Source organism: Geotrypetes seraphini, chromosome 1, assembly GCF_902459505.1.
Source record: "Geotrypetes seraphini chromosome 1, aGeoSer1.1, whole genome shotgun sequence".
Lineage (NCBI taxonomy): Eukaryota > Metazoa > Chordata > Amphibia > Gymnophiona > Dermophiidae > Geotrypetes > Geotrypetes seraphini.
Window position 1 is genome coordinate 359,593,223 of NC_047084.1, and position 18,064 is coordinate 359,611,286.

The 18,064-nt window shown below is 43.5% G+C and overlaps 1 protein-coding gene across 4 annotated transcripts in view; it reads left to right on the forward strand.

Annotated features, from left to right (window-relative positions):
- Nucleotides 1-18,064, forward strand: part of ARHGAP24 (Rho GTPase activating protein 24) — an 833,428-nt gene that overhangs the window by 731,627 nt on the left and 83,737 nt on the right. For 3 of the 4 annotated variants that reach the window (XM_033914713.1, XM_033914704.1, XM_033914721.1), the window contains one exon: nucleotides 5,326-5,448. In XM_033914713.1, the coding sequence (XP_033770604.1) occupies nucleotides 5,326-5,448 (123 nt within the window). Of the gene's footprint in view, nucleotides 1-5,325; nucleotides 5,449-16,532; nucleotides 17,692-18,064 lie in introns of those variants that run through there. The other variant, XM_033914732.1, reaches the window with a different exon arrangement.

Here is an 18,064-nt window from a genome sequence, read left to right on the forward strand (position 1 = left end):
GTGGATCCTTACTTGCCTCTGGAGAGGAGAAAACCAATGAATCCGGGGTTTCCCCGCCCCTGGGAGAGCTGGTCGTCTGGGGTTGCGGGGGCGGTGCCCTAACGTCGGGGCTCAGTGTGGTGTCGGGCCCAGGAGCATCCACGTTGGTTTCGCCTCCCTGTGTTGTCAGCGGGCCTCCATCCGACATCGCTGCGACCTCCTGCATGCGCCGCAGTAAATCTTGAATATTCCCGAGACCCGGGGCTCCAGGACGCCGCGAGGCAGAAGCGGCACTCCGGCCCCGTCTCTTCGGCATCGCGGTAAGTAATTACCATTAAGAAAATTGAAAAGGCACAATCCTGGGACACGCAGCTCAGCGCGTCCTGTCTCAGATTGCCATCTTGGATCCCTATCTCAGTGCTATAGTTCTCAGTTTCTTTTATAATTTTCTTTTTAGATAATTTCGCCAATTTTCTATAATTCTTGGATCCTAATTGTGGACTTAAGCATAAATAGTATATTTGTTTAATTTAAGATTTATATTGCTTTGTATTTGATATCTATCCTATTCTTGCTTTCTGTACAAGTGTAATACTTGAAATTTAAGTTGAAAATAATAAAAAAAAAAATAAAAAAAAAAAGAACAAGGTACCATGTCAGGGCAAATGAGACATTTTGCCTTCCACTTCAGCTGCAAGATGGAAGAGCAGTGGTATAGGGGTGGTGGTGCCCCTCTCTCCGTCCCCCTGCCATACACATGCCCCTTCCCTTTTTATCTTCAGTGCGAGCAGCCACGAACCTGCTGCTTGTGTTGACTCTGGCGCTCCATCTGATGTCACTTCCTAGGAGCGGGTCCCGGGAGTGATGTAGGAGAGAGTACCAAAGCCAACGCGAGTAGCAAGTTCGTGGCTATTCGTGCCAAAGTTAAAAAGGTGCGTGGCGGGGGAGGAGTGGGAAAGGGGGGTGGAGAGCAGGAGGGGTGCCACCGCCCCGAAGAAGACCATGCTAGGGTGGACAACACCCCCCACAACCCTCTTACTATGCCACTGGGGAAGAGGAAGTTGAAGGACTTGGATCAGGGTTTGGGATGCAACAGAATTTCAATGCTCACCTATAATCTTTCCATTTTTCTTCTACTATTAAGAAATACAGTCAAACCTCAGTTTGCGAGTAACGTGGTTTGCGAGTGTTTTGCAAGACGAGCAAAACACTCCAGCAAACTGACTCGCAAAATGAGCGTTGTCTCGGTAAACGAGTCCTCCAAATCACAGAGAAGAGTTAAAAGACACATGCGCCGAATTTCACAACATGGTCAACTAAAGAAAAGTCGCACGCGCGCTTTCACGTCACCTTCCCTTTGAAGCCCGCCTTCAAATTCTTACGCCGTTCTTTTCGGCGGCCTCCGATTGGTGGAGAGTGTCCGTCTCCGGATGTTGGCTCTGCAGGTGCATGCGCAGTTGAGGCGAACCAGATAGCAATACCAGTTGAAAGTGGCACTCAAATCAGCTCAGGGATCTGGGGAGGGGGTGCCGGACTGACCTACGTTTGAGCCGGGAAGAAGACCAACTGGGGCTGGCTTGTCGTTCCCCAGCCGCTGGCGGCGGCCGGATCCTATGCTGAAAGAGAGGGAACACAGGCCTGAGACAGCACGCGAGACAATGGCTAATAAAGACAGTAAGTGCACGAGGCGATCTGCGCCGCTTCCAAGGGCTGGGGGGTGAGTTGGGCATTGTGAGTAGAGGCAGAGAACGGGCATGCAGAATGTGTGTTTCATTCCGGAGGAAATCATATAGGTTTTGGATGAAGGTGATGGTATTTCTGTGTATCAGAGCGCGATGAAGTGGGACTGGGGGTTGGGGGCAAGCTAGGAAATATTGTGCAAGGATTACAGAGGAAATGATGACTTGAGACAGAGTGGTAGGAGCAATTAGCCTTACATTGATTGGGTTGTGGAACGAATCATTTTAGTTTCCACTATCTTCTATGGGGAAAGTTGCTTTGATATACGAGCACTTTGGATTACGAGCATGCTTCTGGAACGAATTATGCTTGTAAACCAAGATACCACCATATTATAATTTTCTGTAGATGAATATAATGTAAACCGCTTAGCCAGTCAGGTTTTCAGGATACCCACAATGAATATGCATGAAATAAAATTTGAAACAAGGTCAGAAAAGTTCCAGGTTAATGACCTGGCATGACTTGACAGAAATTCCCCCTTGAAGTTCCTAAATGGATCGCAAAATTATACAGTAGTGTAGGAAAGTATCGCAGTTCAGCAGCGTTGTCTTTCCCTTATTAATGATTTGAATAACGTGTATTTTTGGTATTTCTGTGGGATAGCTGTACGTCTAATTGGATGCAGTAGGGTTAAGTGTCTCGAGTGAGAGCAGAAAATCAAATTAGAGCATGTGGAGAGAGAGAAATCAGATCAAGAGGCTGCTTTTTCTCTTCACTTTCTTCTCCAGCTGGAAGTGCCTTTATTGGTCTGCTTTCACAGTGTGCGCCAATATTGTTCTTGGCGGAGCACATTAGAGTGGTGGAGCAGTGTGTTGCTGCACAGTTTTTGGAACACTGTTCAACTAAAGCCAATAATTGAAGCTACAATGCCTAAGAATAGCATGTGAAATTCCAGTGATTTTCACATTACTATTGTACAGTATTTGTTGCTTGGACAATGGAAAGTTGAGTCTTTCTGGTTCCTTTTGTCACTTTATTGATGGCGGATTCCTTACTAGGAGGCCCTCTTACTAAAGCTTAGCCCATACTAGTGGACATAAGCGCGCACTAGATCCTGCATGCTCTGTTTGATACCTATGAGCCACATGGCACTTAGTTTTTGCAAAGCTTAATAAAAAGTCCCCTAAGCATCGGCACTTCCTCTGATGTCACTTCCTGGACCCGCATCTAGGAAGTGACATCAGAGGAAGAGCTAATGCTGGCATGACAGCAGTTTGGGGGTTGCTGCTCACCCCAGGAACATTACAGAGGTATGGGGGATGGGAAGCAGTGCGCATGTGACAGGAGGGGGCGGGGAGGAACACCACTGCCCTGGGCGCCTCTCACCCTCGCTATGCTTCTGCTTGGTGGACACAGTCCAAACTATCATATATATACTCGAATATAAACCCATCTGTGTATAAAGTGAGATATCATTTGTGCAGAATTATGCAAGTTGTGAAATCCACAAACTCAAAGTCGTGAAACTAGGAGTAGAAATGCCCTAAAAAATGGTGGACTCAATTTATTTCTAAAATGTCTTTTTATTAATCCAAAAACTGAACGGCTCAAAAGCTCAATGATTCAATATGTACATGTTTTGGCCAAACTGGCCTGCCGCAGGAGTCTTATGAGTCTTCAACAGAATGTATCCACTAATATGCTAGATACCAGGTCGCTGATATACAACTGTAAGTGATCAAATAAAATGGCGAAAGTCACAGGAGCCGAAATAGTCCTAAACCCACAGGAGGGGCCTAAGGCAACTGGGCCAATCATGCCCTAGGCCTGCCATTCCGAGGATGGTGGGCCTGCCGGCCAGATGTGGGACCCAGCCGGCCAGCCAACGTTCAGGTAAGTTAGGGGGGGTGTCTGGGGTTTGGGGGATCAGGGGAACGTTCGGGGGTTCAGGATTGGGGGGTGCCGTGGGCAGGAGGGTCTGGAATCCCTCCTGCCTGTGTTTGAGGGGGAGTGGGGGTGTTGGGGGTGCGCCGTGGGCAGGAGGGCATGGGATCCCTCCTGCCTGTATTTGAGGAGGGGTGGGGGTACGCCATGGGCAGGAGGGCATGGGATCCTTCCTGCACGTATTCGAGGGGGGTGGGGTGTTGGGGGGTGCACTGTGGGCAAGAGGGCCTGGGATCCCTCTTCCTGTATTCACGGGAGGAGAGGGGCGGTTTAGGGGTGCCATCTTTGGCAAGAGGGCTTGGGATCCCTCCTGCCGGTTAGGGGTTATGTTGGGGGTGATCGCGACTGTTGTGGTGGGGGTGGGCCAGTTACAGGATTCTGTAACTGGCATTGGTTTTTGATAGACGCCGGTTATAGAATCCTGCTTTTAGGCGAAGGACTGGCCCCTCCTTCACCTAAAAGGTCTGAATTCTGGCATTTGGGACTTGGGCGATTTTTTGGTCAAGAATGTGGTGTAGGGATAGACGTAGTGGCAGTCTGGCCCTGTAGATTGCTGAACGTGTAGGTAGGCCATTCTCAAGAAAACTCTCAATTGGGACTTTTTTTTTTTTTTTTTTTGAGAATGGACATTTCCCTGCTACCAACTTCAGCATCTACTGACTTAGGCCAAAAGGGGACTTAGACATTTTTTTTTATTATGCCCCTCCATGTGTATAAATTTATGCACTTCTATAGGGTTCAGTGGTCACTTCCTCTTCCTCATCACGCACATTTTATTGCTGATCCTTCCAACCTTAATGTCCACAGTTCACAATTACTGCCATTTGAAAATTGCAGATGTATGAAAAATGTTCTGTCATTTGCTGCTGCCCAGTATTTTATAGAAATAATGTCTGGGCTATTGTGCTTTTATTTTTTTTCCTATTTAGCAAATGAGCTCTCTAAAAACATAAGATGTGCCAAACTGGATCAAACTATTAGTTTTGTGAACCCAGCAGTCTGTCTGTGACAATGGCCAGGCTAGATCATTTGTAACCACCCAGCAGAACCGAATGATCCTTTTTTACCTAGATATAAAATGCCTAATAATTAAAGGACCTATCCTCCTGAAACTTATCCACATCTTTTTTAAAATTCATCTTCCAAGAAACAAATAGTCTGATCTGATGACTCAAGTAAAGTTTACTGTTCAGGTCTTATAGACCAGCAACTTTCTTGTGGGTTATAAAAACTGGGCATGTGATAAATGCTTGTACCATGTTTTATAAAGCACAAATTAATAAGATAAATGACACCTTAGAGAATATAATTTACTATTCAGTGAAATTTCTTTTCATTCAATCTTTCGTTAGCTGTTGTGAAAAATTGATCCTGGAATCATCTGTGAAGTGTTTCCATCTGACTTGTTGTTAGGATATGCCAAATGGAACTCTTTGCTCATGCCTTTCCTTGGCTTGTGTCCTTCTGGGAGCATAATGGCATTTTGTTATCAGAATGTGAATCCGCTTACCCGCTCCCCAATTCTGGCTGATAGAGCGAGATTGCAGAGTTAGTCAGATACTATCAGCATGCTTCAGGTCCATTGTGGAGCTGTCACTTCCATGGTTAATAAGCACCAGCCTAGAAACATTTGATCACCTCTTACCACTGGAAGGGCACAGGGGAGGGTCAGCATGCAGAAGCTGTACAGTATTCCCATTTCTATTATCTTTTTCACAGGAGGAGATCGGGAGCGAATGACAGCTAATCATGAGACGTATCTTCTTATGGCCAGTACGCAGAATGATATGGAAGACTGGGTGAAATCAATTCGCAGGGTGATATGGGCACCCTTTGGAGGAGGTGAGTTCAGTTTTGTAAAAAGTGTGCATTTGTTGAAAAAGATGCTTTGTCATCCTCCTCACTTTGGTCACATCTATGGCTCCAGGGTTGGCTAAAGAGATTTCATTATGCCAATCACATTATTTATTTATTTTTAATCCTAGTGCATTCTGATCTCCCTTGTAATTGCATTTGACTTATTTAATTGGCAAATGACAACTTGAATTACCATGCTAAAATAACGTTTTTACCTCTGGGACCCAAAGATAATATCTGAGAGGATGTTAGTTTGATCACATTTTCAGAGACTGTAGAAATAAAGGTCAACAAAGAAGCCATGGTTGTTGGTCTGTGCTCCTTGACATCGATGCAAATAAACTCCAGGGCTTATACTGAATCCTGTCCAAAAATTAGCCTGGAAGAATCCCATCTGTTACAGCATATTTTTCTCGTTGACCACAATATCAGACTCTTTCAATACAGAATACAGTCATGGTGTTGTTACTTCTTCCACTTAAGGCTCAATGCAAGAACGAACCTAACCACATGAATGCAGTCCATCACTGTGGCATGCAAACAGAATGGATGCAAGTGAGACCCTGGAGCAGAATCAAAGCAGGAACTGAATGGGCCACTAAAGATGAATCAATTAATTTTATATTAGTTGTAACACTCCCCCACTATCACTACCTTTAAATACTAGTCTACAGGTCACCGTCCCCCAGTCACTGGATGAGAATGCTAAAAAAAAAAAACCAACAAAGGAGTCACAGCTCATTAAGTAGAATGTTTACAGACCATAATTCCTGGACCATAAATTTCAGTTTGCATTTCTTAAATAGCTAAAATACCTCTCAGGATCAGTGTGAATTTTGAGCTTTCATCTCTTATCTACTATTAAATCTATGGCCGTATTAAACACAGTGTTAAAAAAAAAAGATCTTGGATTGCTCTTGTAAAGCTTATTTATAATCCAAGGTCATATCAGCCCTGGTATTGGTGAGCTGTAAGAAAAAAAATGCTGACCCATCCAGCCAGTGCTTCCACTGATCACAGTAGATGGAAAGAGGAAACAATTCTTTTTGCTTTTCACTGGACTGCAGAATTGACTAAAGTTGGCACCATGTGGGAGAGAGGAGAGTCTGTTTTTTCTCTTAAGATAGCTGCTAAGTAACAGGACAGTTGGGCTTGATGAATCAGTGAGGTCCGTTCAGCTTAGTTATGGAAGAAAAATAACGTGGACTCGAGTACAAGACTCAGAAATGATGCCAAAATGGAGTACTTTTTCAAAGACTTAATGCACGCCTTGCATGTAAATAAAATAAAGGTTAATCCATCTAAATTAACTCTGTCCAGTCTAGTGAACTTTTAGCAAGCTAAACGTTTGCAGGGACTCACCCATACTTTAGTTGCCTAGGCCAGTGATTCCCAACCCTGTCCTGGAGGAACACCAGGCCAATCGGGTTTTCAGGCTAGCCCTAATGAATATGCATGAGAGAGATTTGCATATGATGGAAGTGATAGGCATGCAAATTTGCTTCATGCATATTCATTAAGGCTAGCCCTGAAAACCCAATTGGCCTGGTGTTCCTCCAGGACAGGGTTGGGAACCACTGGCCTAGGCAATATGCATTTTGCCGGTCTTCATAGGTACTGTGTGCTGGAAAAAAATCAGATATAAAATATACACAAGTACCTTGCTCGCATGCTTTATGTCATCCGTATGGTTGATGGTTTATTATTTTCTTAAAGTTATTTATATCACCTATCAATGGAGGTTGTCTAAGCCAGACATGGGTAACTCCGGTCCTCGAGGGCCAGAATCCAAATGGGTTTTCAGGATTTCCTCCATGAATATGCATGAGATCTATATGCATGCACTGCTTTCATGCATATTCATGGAGGAAATCCTGAAAACCCGATTGGATTTCGGCCCTCAAGGTCCGGAGTTGCCCATGTCTGGTCTAAGCAGTTTACATACAGGTACTCAAGCATTTTCCCTATCTGTCCTGGTGGACTCAAAATCTATCTAATGTATGTGGAGCAGTGGAGGATTAGGGGACTTGCCCAGGATGAGCATGGGGCTTGAACCCACAACCTCAGGATCCTTCCTCCTTAAAATTTGTTGTACTGCCTTTACCTGTAAAAATAGCAAGGCAGTTTACATAGTGAAATCAGAAAGAAAGAAATGCCAGTGTTATCTCGAGGACCATAACTTACTCCATCCCACGCAATCTGGCTTCAGAACTAACTTCAGCACAGAGACACTACTAAGCTCCCTTATCGACACAGCAAGACAACACCTCAGCATTGGAAAAAAAAATGCTGCTCATACAGTTGGACCTGACGGCAGCATTTGACCTGGTAGACCATAACATCCTACTGCAAATCTTGGACTCAATAGGCATCTCAGATAAAGTATACTCATGGTTTGAAGGTTTCTTAAAATCCAGAACATACAAAGTAAAATCAGACAAAGAAAAATCCAAACCTTGGTCTAACCCCTGCGGCGTTCCACAAGGGTCCCTACTGTCCCCTACTCTCTTCAACCTATATACAGCCTCTCTCGGCGTTTACCTGAACAAACAAGGCCTAACCTCTTATAGCTATGCTGATGATATCACCATCCTCATTCCTTTCGACCAACCAATGCTCTTAATGTCAGACACACTACACAGAACTTTAGCTACAGTTACGACTTGGATGGAAGACCACAAACTGAAACTCAACCCAGACGAAACTAAATTCATCCTCCTAGAAAATAACAAAATCCCAATCATAACCAACTTAGAAATCAACTCTATCAATTACCCTTTGCAAACCACCCTAAAACTTCTAGGTATGACTATTGACAGAGGCTGCACCATGCAACCACAAATTAACAAAACAATACAGAAATCTTTCGCAGTTATGAGAAACCTTAGACAAGTCCGAAAATTCTTCGAAAAAACACAATTTCAGCTCCTAGTACAATCTCTAATCCTAAGTATCCTAGACTATTGCAACATCCTCTACCTCCCCTGCAATAATGATTAAACAACTACAGACAATTCAGAATACAGCTCTGAGACTCGTCTATTCATTGAAAAAACATGATCACGTTACTGAGGCATTCATCAATTCTCATTGGCTTCCAATCCAGGAAAGAATACAATTTAAATTCTACTGTATACTATTTAAAACTATAAATGGAGACAGCCCAATCTACCTAAACGACCGCCTCATCCAAACCACCTCTACCAGGCATAGAAAAACACACACCCCATTCACTTACCCACTAATCAAAGAAGTAAAACGGAAAAAACTATACAACGGACTACTGGCCACTCAGGCAGCGAAGATAGACAACTAAGTCTCCAACCTATTGACAACAACCCCAGACTACAAGATGTTCAGAAAGGAAATAAAAAACTATACTCTTCAAGAAATCCCTTAATAAAGCTTAATACCATGATAAAGCTTAACCCCTCTTACCATCCCCTCTCTAACCCCAGATCCTACTTTTCCCTCTCTTGGAAACTTTCTCTGATCTAACGTTGTAACCCTCATCCATAACTCTTTTTGTAATACGCTTTGAACCGAAAGGTAATGGCGGAATAGAAATCTGTAACGTAATGTTATAAGAAAACATAGAAGATAAAACATAGAAGATAAAAACTTGTACTTTAACTATGGCAAATTGTAACCTGTTAACTACCGTATTTGCCGGCGTATAGGACGACTGGGCGTATAAGACGACCCCCCAACTTTCAGTTAAAAAATAGAGTTTTGTGTTATACTCGCCGTATAAGATGACCCCTTCTTCCGCACACCTTCTCTACCGCCCCGGGTGCAGCACAGCCGGCCAGGTTCCCTTACTTTTGTGGCACTTCCCCGACCGACCGACAACAGCCCCGGTCCGACAAACCTCCCTGCCCTTAACCGCGAATCTAAATTACCTTCTTACAGCTGCTGTAAGAAGGTATTTAGATTCGCGGCTACAGGGCAGGGAGGATTGTCGGACCCGGGCTGTTATCAGTCGGTCGGGGAAGTGCCACAAAAGTAAGGGAACCTGGCCGGCTGTGCTGCAACCGGGGCGGGGCGGCCGCCCCTCGAACCGCGAGGCTACTCTCCTTCTCCTTACCTGCCATGCCTGCAGCACAGAGCCGAACGGAAGTCTTCCCGACGTCAGCGCTGACGTCGGAGGGAGGGAGGGCTTTGTTTAAGCTTTGTTTAAGCCCTCCCTCCCCTCCGACGTCAGCGCTGACGTCGGGAAGACTTCCGTTCGGCTCTGTGCTGCAAGCAGAGAAGGTAGGGAGAAGAAGAGCCGCGCGACTGAGTACATCCAGCCCCGCAAGTAAGGGCATGTAAACTGTACCCGGCGTATAAGACGACCCCCGACTTTGGGGATGATTTTAAGGTACTAAAAAGTCGTCTTATACGCCGGCAAATACGGTATATATTATGTACGTTAGCCTGTAACCATTTCTAAGCTCTTTGGGGAGGTAGGGATAGAAAAAAAAAATAAGAAGAAGAAATGTGATGCATAAAAGTAAGTAGAATACTTGACAATATCAGAGAGGATTGAAAGGATGCAGGTGTCAGGTGCTAAAACCGAGGTGGTAGTGCTTTTGGAAGGTGTAAGCATATGCACACATTTTTATTAGATAACAAACTGGCATACCGTATTTTTCGCTCCATAAGAAGCACTTTTTCCACCCCCAAAAAGGGGGTGGGAAAGTGGGTGCATCTTATGGAGCGAATACACCTTACCACCACCCCTTTTTTTTAACACGGTGGTCCAGCACGGTCTCCAGAACTTTAAGATCAACCTCACAGCATTCCCTTAACTCTGAGATAATTGGTCCCATCTCTAAAATAATTGGTACTCGTCGTACTCTCATTTTTTCAGTCACTGCCCCTTTAATTTGGAACTCTCTCCCTCTATAACTTAGAGCTGAACAAAACTTGCAGAAATTCAAAAGCAGCCTAAAATGCTTGCTTTTTAAAGATGCTTATAACTGATTTTTACACACGTATTTACTTCCACAGTTTTTAACTTTTTCCCCTCTCCTATTGTATTTTCCTTGTTATGTATTCTTTCTAAGAAATTGTAGTTCTTCCCTTTTTTTCCCAATGTTTTCAGGTCATAAGCAAGTTTGTTTAGTTGGTGTATGTCTAATAATTTAAAAATGTTTGTCTCCCAGCTATATTAAATTACTATGTACAGCACTTTGTACCTTTGGATAAGCGTTTAATCAAAATTTAAATAAACTATGAAACTATGATGGCTGCCTTTCAGTTGCAGAGCGGTGAACAACGCAGGAGTGCAACCTTTGTGCTTCCTGCCTGGTCACGCGACGTTCTATGACTGGCTGCAGTCAGTTCTCGCTGGGCACTGTTACATGAGTAACTTACAGAATATGCATGTATCACCAGACGTTAAGCACATACACTTACACCAGCTCATGCCTAAGCCAGTATCTACCCTGTTACAGTAGTATTCAAGAAAGGGAAGTAGGTGACCTCAGAGTGCCTAATTCTTGGTGCCTTGTTATACAATTACCCACTCAGTGGCAGCACATTTTCAAGGTGGCTGAGCCAGTGACATTGGAAATTCACTGGGCCAAGTTACACCTGAACAAGACAAGTCACTTCTGCTACACTGGCTAATTCTAAATACAACATTGCACACTTTTACCGGAGGCAAGATGGCTGATCATGAGAATATCTGCTAAGACATCTCTGTGTTCAAAATTTTTTTAAAAAAAGTTCTACCTTCAGTGTTCAAATTACACAGCTTGGAGATAATTGTAGAACAGGGTGCCCTCTCATCTTAAAGGAAATGAAGGCTTAGGTAGCACAAAAAAACAACAACTCTAAAGCACTCCAGTCATATAGTATTTCCCCAAAATCTGTGCTTGGATGGCTTCATTGACTTATCGACCAGTAATCCCAAGTCTCTTTCCTGGGGGGTCTTTCCGAGTACTGCACCAAACAACGTGTATTCGTGTATAAGATTTTTGTTACTGACATGCATCACTTTGCACTTAACCACGTTGAACCTCAATTGCCATGTCAAGAAAGATAGACACACTAAGGGCATTTTCGGGAAAAAAAAATAAAAAAAAAATATATATATATATATACACATTTTGCTGTTTCAAAAATGGCCATTTTCACTACCTGATTTTTGGATGCATTTCCGAAAATGTCTAAATTTGGATTTAGATCGCAGATGTCATATCAAAAATGCCTCTCTATATGTACAAAACACAGATACAACACCCACAGTACACTTTCCTAACAGAATAAAACATTACTCCAATGGTCCTCAATAATAACTTCAAAGAATGCAATAAATATTTTCAAAAATTAGTTGTGTTTCTGCATACATGTACCCTTGTACAGTTTTATGTCATTTTCTACCAGTAAAACGTGCTTTGCATACACACAAAAAATCATTCTAAAATCACCCTCTGATTGTAAAATTATCAGCTGTTTGACTGCAGTTCATGTAATGCAGAAAAAACAATCAATAACTTCTGCTGAGTCACAAATCTGAGTTTTCCTTTGAGATTATTATTAGCTGATGATAGTACTATAACTGAAATGGTCTCTGGCACCACTACCAGACTGGAAGTAACCAGTCCAGCCCAGTCTGATGCACTAGAGTGCAACACACACTTGAGTTCTGCATCAATGCCTCAGCTGACTAGTACAATGAACCGTGACAGATCGGCTTAGTACAGGGAGCCTGGCTCTGTGCCAGGTTTGCTGCTGCACTGCAGCGATGGAAAAAACTCTATCTGAGTGCATGATCCAAGATGCAGTGGGGTTTCTGTAATAAGATACAATATCCTATTCCTAGTTATGCCTTATGTTTGTGTTAAGTATTATTTCTTTTATGGTTTTATGTATATACATTTGTAATGACAGGTGAGACAGAAATGTTTTTCATTTTAATAATAATTTCTGTTTTCAATTTGTACTCCATTCTTCTCAGGTTGGGAAGTTATCATTCGGGGCTACCTTAAAATGTGTTTATTTATGTATTTTAAAAATTTATATACCGTTTAAACCTAAACAGGTTTACATATCATTACATACATAATTCAATAAGACAAATAAAATCAAACAAACATTAACATATAATCATCAGAAAATCATCTAAAGTGCTAACCCTGGTTATTAGTAATTAACCTCCCTGCCACACAGCAAAAACTCCAAAGCCCTTTAAATCCCTATGGGCTTTGGGGCAGTTACCACAGCAGCCCGCACTATTGAGTTTTGCATAAGAGGGGGTACCGTATAAACTTGAATATAAGCTGACCCAAATATAAACCGTGGTAACCTTTTCCCCCAAAAAAAGGAGGATAAAAGGTTGACTTGAATATAAACTGGTGGTGAATATTCAAGTGCTCTCCCCTGTCCTGCCAGGCTCTGCACCCAGACCCCTCCCTCCCTGCCCGGCCATGCTCTGCACTCTGTCCCCCTCCCTACCTGACATGTACCCTGTAACCTGTCCCCTTTCCCTCCCTCCCGTTGCCTTGCTGGCCTCCACCGAGCCTGCTGTAAGACCTAGTGGTCCAGTGGTGGGCTGGGACAGGAGGGATCCCTCCAACCTCCTGTTCCAGCTAACTTTTATCTCTCTCCTGCCTCCCCTGTGTACCTTTTAATTTCTTGGTGGTCCATCAGTCGGCCGGGACAAGAGCGATCTTCCTAAGTTCTCATGGAAACTTGTAAGGTTGCCATGAGAACTCAAGGCAGCCATTCAAAGAGCGGCTCTGCACAGGGCAGGAGCGCAGGAAGATCGCTCTTGCCCCCGTTCACGGCTGGACTATCAGGGATTTGAAAGGTACATGGGGGAGGCAGGAGGGAGATAAAAGTTGTCACAGTTGGCTGGGACAGAAGACGGGAAGAATCCCTCCTGTCCCGGTCCACTGCTGGACCACCAGGTCTTATGACAGGCCCAGCAGAGGCCTGCAACAGATCTGGGAAGGTGGGGGGGATGCTGACCCGAATATAAGTTGAGACCCCATTTTAAGGCCATTTTTTGGCCCAAAAATCTCAGGTTATATTTGAGTATATACAGTAAGTCTTATTGCATAATATGGGACCTATTCTAAAATAATATGAGTTAGGAGAAAAATTATAAATATGGGCTACCATTAAGATGGGTTATTTAACTACAAGTTGTGCAATTTGTCCAATGAGTCGCTGTGCTAAAATTGCTCCATTTGTAAAACAGCCCATCTTAGTAGTAGCTCACATTGATAACTACATCCTCAAGACATTATTTTACCATTCATATGCTATTTTTACACAGGTCCATTTTATGCAATGAGAGACCTAGTTAAGAAGAACTGGGGTTAATAGTAAAGCACATTCTAATGGTGACCGACATCGATAACTTTCCCCCTTAGTGGTAAAATAACCCAGCTTAATGGTAGCCCACGTTGAAAATTATGCCCCTAAGACATTATTTTACCACTAACTTATGCTGTTTTAACACAGATCCAATTTTATGTAATGAGACCTAATTACTACTATTTAGAGAATGACACGGAAACAAATTTTTTCTGTCCCCCGCAGGAACTCATTTTCCCATCCCGTCCCTGCGAGTCCTTTTCCTGTCCCTGCCCTATTCCTGCAAGCTCTGTCCTCATCTGCACAAGCCTCAAACACTTTAAAATCATAAGTATCAACATTCTAGAGCTCAGAGTGTGATGTCATAATGCCTTATTCCACCAATGCCTAAGCTCCGTCCTCATCTGCACAAGCCTCAAACACTTTAAAATCATAAGTAGTAACATTCTAGAGCTCAGATTGTGATGTCATAATGCCTCATTCCACCAATGCCTGAGCTCCGTCCTCATCTGCACAAGCCTCAAACACTTTAAAATCATAAGTAGTAACATTCTAGAGCTCAGATTGTGATGTCATAATGCCTCATTCCACCAATGCCTGAGCTCCGTCCTCATCTGCAGAAGCCTCAAACACTTTAAAATCATAAGTAGCAACATTCTAGAGCTCAGATTGTGATGTCATAATGCCTCATTCCACCAATGCCTGAGCTCCGTCCTCATCTGCACAAGCCTCAAACACTTTAAAATCATAAGTGTTCAAGACTTGTGCAGTTAATGCAGAGCTTACAGGAATGGAGCAAAAGGAACAGGGATAGTGATAAAACTTGCAGGGACGGGATGGGGAAATTGACTTCCTGCAGGGAAGAGGACAAATTTGTCCCTGTGTCATTCTCTACTACTATTAACTGGAGTTAACAGTAAAATAGCATGTCTCAACAGTAGCCCCCACAAAGACGTGGGGCATCTAACACTAGGGTTACCAGACGTCTGGATTTACGCAGCTATGTCTTCTTTTTAAAGGACTGTCTGGGCATCCGGATGACTTTTCCAAAACCCAGCACTTTGGGTTTTGGAAAAGCTGTTGAGATTGGTGCCGAGTCTGGAGTGCGCGAATGCAAAGTGGTAACGTCGCATGCATGTGCGCGTGCATAAATGCACTCCAGACTCGGCCTGAAGAGACGAAGTTTGTGCGGGGCTGGGTTTGGCAGGCAATACGCAGTCGGGTTGGGGGCAGAACGGGGCTGTGCTGGGGGGAGCGGAATGAGATGGGCCTGGGGGCAGGAACAGGGCAGGGCTATGCGTCTTCTTTTTCCAGAAGCAAAATCTGTTAACCCTGTGTTGTCCCTTCTTACCAGCTGTAGGGTAGAGTAATGATTCATGACTATTAAAACACCGGTACCTCAGTTAACCTGACGTTCCAGTTATTGTAGACTGCTATGGGAGGTGCTTAAACCAGGTTAGCTTACTTTTAACTACCTAACTTCCTCCTTCCTCAAAAGAGTTCAGTGCTAGCCAATAACCTGTTCAGGTTCCAGTCCAAATCAGTCCAGAACTGGTCCATCTAATCCAGGGGTCTCAAAGTCCCTCCTTGAGGGCCGCAATCCAGTCGGGTTTTCAGGATTTCCCCAATGAATATGCATGAGATCTATGTGCATGCATTGCTTTCAATGCATATTCATTGGGGAAATCCTGAAAACCCGACTGGATTGCGGCCCTCAAGGAGGGACTTTGAGATCCCTGAAATTCTAATCAGTGACTCAACCCATATTATGGTTTGATGAACCAATTTTGTTGAATGGGATGACCAGATTGTAATCTTTCAGCTCAATAAATGTTAGAAACCACTCGTACATTGGTGAACTCCATGAGTGAGCAGCTATCTAGCATGGTTAAAGTTCAGAAGACCCCGATGAATGGCCCAGGAGAAATGAATTGGGAATAGCCAGCTACCTCCATAAATTGTCCTATCATTTTATTTTAGAACATAAGAGTTGCCCTACTGAGTCAGACCAAGGGTCCATATAGCCCTCTATCCTGTTTGCAACCATGACCTGTCCAGTTTACAAATACCTGGCAGAGTCCCAAAACGTGACGAGATTCTACTTAATCCCAAGGTGTATAGATTTTTCTTCCAAGAATTTGTCCAAATCTTTTTTAAACCCTGCTACACTAACTGCTTTTACCACTTGCTTCGGCTAAGAGTTCCAGAGCTTAACCATGATTTATGTACTGTATATTTCAAAAGTATTCTATTATATGGTGCTTTAGCTACCATTTGGGTTTTTGCCAGGTACTTGTGACTTGGATTGGCCTCTGTAAAGATGGGATACTGGGCTAGATAGACCATTGTTCTGATCCAGTAAGGCTATTCTTATGGTCACAGGGGAAATGCCCTCACCAGCTTTTGGCCAATACCACATCAGCAACTTAGGGGTCTTGGGTGTGGGGGTCTACATTAGATTTATGTAGGCCCCTCCAATCAAAAAATTGTTCCTCTGCCCCTGGTATGGTGGTGCAGATGAACTAACTCTGCTCTGCTCAGCCCCTGATGCTTGAAGTGTGTCCAGCAGGAATGGCACGCCAGCTGTGGTCCAGTGCTAGCAGTTCTATGAATCATTAACTATTAGACGATTAATCTGATGTTTGTTCACTCATGCTGGGAGTAGGTTATGGTGCTCTGAACAAGATTGCTTTCTAGCTAAAGAATAAGAGAGCTACTGCGAATATTAGATCTTTGACTCGTTTGTGCATGAGGTGATAGGACAAAAAAAAAAGAAAGTTGTTGTTTATCCTTCTGTATTTTGAAAGAAAGGTTGAAACATGAAAACTTGAGGTTAGTCCAGTGAACAGAAAGTGGACAAAGAAAAAAAAAAAAAACACTATATAAACACAACATCAATGAAAAGCAAAGCAGGAGCATAATCGGGGGAGTGGAGCTGAACTGACGTCTCATGTAAGAGCCTCGGGTTTTAAGCTGTTGCACATGACGGCTTCTTGAAGTCACTCCAGACCTTTTTTTTTTTTTTAATATAAGTCCTAAGAGTGAACCGCTGCTAGTGTTTTCGTACATTTATCTCCTTCGCATTGTTCTGCTGTGTTCAGCAGTAAAGGGCTTCACCTGCAGCGAGGGAGGGAAGACACACTTGCAAACTTCCATTAGGAAAAGAGGGAGAGAAATTGCTTCTCAGAAGATGTGGTCGTCGGCGGAATCTGAGCATTTTCCTAGAAGTCTGTTGCTGCATGCCTCCCACAGGAGAAGAATGAAGAGACTATAAGAAGAGTAAAAAAAAAAAAATATATATATATATATATAAATAACCTCCACAGGGGGTATGACGCTAAAAATACAGCAAAATCAAGATATGTTAAGGCAAATTAGTTCCACAGGAAGGAGGGATGAACATTTTTGTTTCTTTTTAACTATGATCAAAGAAGACGGCACCAATTATTCTGGCGTACTCTGTGGAGACTTCCCTACCACTGCTTTCCTGTCGTGCTGATTTTTGGGGGAGGAATGTGGCTTCTCATTTCCAGCTGAGAGTGGACGATACGTGACCTTTCCTTGCAGTTCCCTTCTTGTGGCATTTGTCAGTAGCTGGTGCTCTCGTTCTTGCAAATCAGAAAGGAAAGAGGGGAATAATCGTATGCTGGGCACTGGGCAACAAGGATCAGCGGCAGCAGTCAGAAGAAGAGTGGCAAAGAAACAGACCAGATCATTCAAAATAAAACCCAAAAGAAGAATTTGTCTCTGAATGAGGGGCTTAAGAAGCAGCTGTGCTTTAATGTCGGGCTCCGGTTTGTATCATGCCTGAAGACAGACATGCTGTGGTTCGCAGCACAAGTGCGCTGGCACCTGCCCCCCTGACACCTAAAGTTGCCTACAGAAGAATTAAAAGATGTTTTAGTTTTCGCAGAGGTACGTACCATACTTTGTACTTTTTAAAGAATCCCTAAATGTGGGCGAGGCAATTCTCTAAAGCTTTTCACTCAGGTAAATAACAAAAGAACGGGAGTTTTGAAAATTGTTCCCCCACCCCCACCCCATTGCTTAAAGAAAGCGCACTTTCTTTTCACCTAGTGTTTGTATATATTGTGGGGAGGTATTGCTAGTGGTGGGGGTGGGTCAGGCAAAGCAATGGGATGCATAGTTTTACCATTTCATCCAACAATATTTAACAAAGAATATGTATCTACCCAAAATACAGGGGTAGGCCTGTGCGGGTGCTTTTCCCTAGCCAGTACTGAAAGGGAAGACATGGGTGTACCTTTCCTCTAAGAACTTATATGAT